The following is a 1,791-nucleotide window of genomic DNA, read 5'->3' as shown; positions in this document are numbered from 1 at the left end:
CAAGCAGTTTGCCATGGCAAGCCCAGAACCCTGGTAATAAAGTTAATCAGAAGCCAAGCAGTTTGCCATGGCAAGCCCAGAACCCTGGTAATAAAGTCAATCATGAAAGTCAGGTAACCAGAATTACTACAGTCTCCAACCATAAAACAGGCCTCATTTCGGAATTACAACAGAAATCTGTTTATCATAAAGTCTCTAACCTCCTAACATATCTCAAGATTTATTAAACTACCATAAATCTTTTCATCTCTTATTTTACACTAAGTTCTGCATTTCAGAAGACAACTTTCATTCTTTTCCTCATTATTCTTTTTTTTTTTTTTTACTTTTATTCTTATTTCCCTTATTTTTCTGTCTTTTAGTGTTTACTGTACTTTTATTTTTGATCTGTTTTTTAATTTATTATTATTTCTGTTTTCATGGATTTTTTAATACCTTTTTGTAATTCTTGTTAATCTATACTTTTCAGAGTAAATCTTAACTTGGGTTGTTTGTTTCTTTTTTAGCCCTGATGAAGCCCTCCAACATGGGGCAAAACGTTGGCTCACATTAAATAGTTTAATTATTATTTGATCCCTGTGCATCTCGTATCAACCACATCACTGGTTAGAGTAAAATTTAAACGCAACAAAAAAATCATATTTCAACCTTTTGTTTATGACCTATTGACCGAAACTAAAGGTACCTCTTGCATTTCAATACAATATAAAAATGAGTGAGGACTTCAAAAATGGTTTAAGTCACTGAGAAACAAAAAGATAAAATCATGATATTTACCTATTCCACTTTGTTTCAGTAAAAAAACAACATGGGTTATCTTATAAGTTGCATCAAGTAATAGCTGCAAAAACCTAATTGCAGACACTAAGACCTATATTTTTATGGCTATTAACTCCTTAAATAACCTGTAAAATGCTGTACATTTTTATCATCATAGCAGACATTTCAAGGAATAGGATTAAAGTAGCAATAAATTTTACTAAATTGCAATAAAATTTGTATATCCAAACTTTCTTCTCACCCTCTTCTTTACACTCAATAATTTCACACTTGTGAATAAGTCTGTTGTGTACCTGCTTCCACAGGTATGAAGTTGTCATTGAAACAATTACATCAACACAAACAATTAGCCAGTAATAGCAAGCTTTTTATTATACAGATATTTTATAAAAATAAAAACTATATTTTACATTTTGAAAGTCATGAATGGTATAAGATAAGAAAATTTTAATTGTTAGGCATAGGATGAATACAGGACTATTAAAGATGAAAAATCACAGATATATATACCTTTTCTTAAATTAAAAATCTCCATTGAACCTCTGAAGTTTTGAGACTAGCTCAAGAGTACTTTCACTCTTCAGTAGGTGATGATCTAAGTTTTCGTCTAGCTGCCTCATAGAAGACATGATGTTACTGCTGGACACCAAAACCTTTGAGCATATTCACTATTATGAGTGGATTGTATATAGCAACAAAAACAATATATGTTAAAAAAATTTATACAATAAATGCTCTTAATTAAATATCCCTATTCAAAATAATATTCCATGAGGAGTACAAACAAGTTGTCTACTCAAGATTCAAAATGAAACAGGAATGATGCAATGTAGTATAACATCAAGCAACTGATGTCAAATGCTTGGTTGTCGGTAACAGAATGAAAAGTGTTTGTACTGCCATTTCAATATAATACACCAGCCGACTGGAATGATGTCTTAGTGTTGTTTTTTGTGATTTTCTCACGCTTCTACCAGGGCATTCAAAAAGTCCTGTCGTTTTTCGTTTGTT

The 1,791-nt window shown here is 31.1% G+C and overlaps 1 protein-coding gene across 2 annotated transcripts in view; it reads right to left on the bottom strand.

The window, feature by feature from the left end:
- Window positions 1-1,126: 1,126 nt before the first annotated feature.
- The window catches only part of LOC106677230 (uncharacterized), an 11,148-nt gene continuing 10,483 nt past the window's right edge, over window positions 1,127-1,791 (bottom strand). For both annotated transcript variants that reach the window (XM_067048864.1, XM_067048863.1), the window contains one exon: window positions 1,127-1,433. In XM_067048864.1, coding sequence (XP_066904965.1) covers window positions 1,302-1,433 — 132 coding nt within the window. In that variant the 3' untranslated portion in view covers window positions 1,127-1,301. The remainder of the gene's footprint in view (window positions 1,434-1,791) is intronic.

Source organism: Halyomorpha halys, unplaced genomic scaffold (genome assembly GCF_000696795.3).
Source record: "Halyomorpha halys isolate HHAL.00 unplaced genomic scaffold, Hhal_1.1 Scaffold91.1, whole genome shotgun sequence".
Taxonomy (NCBI): Eukaryota; Metazoa; Arthropoda; class Insecta; order Hemiptera; family Pentatomidae; genus Halyomorpha; species Halyomorpha halys.
The sequence above is the reverse complement of the archived record's forward strand: the minus strand, read 5'-3'. Positions and strand labels throughout refer to the sequence as shown.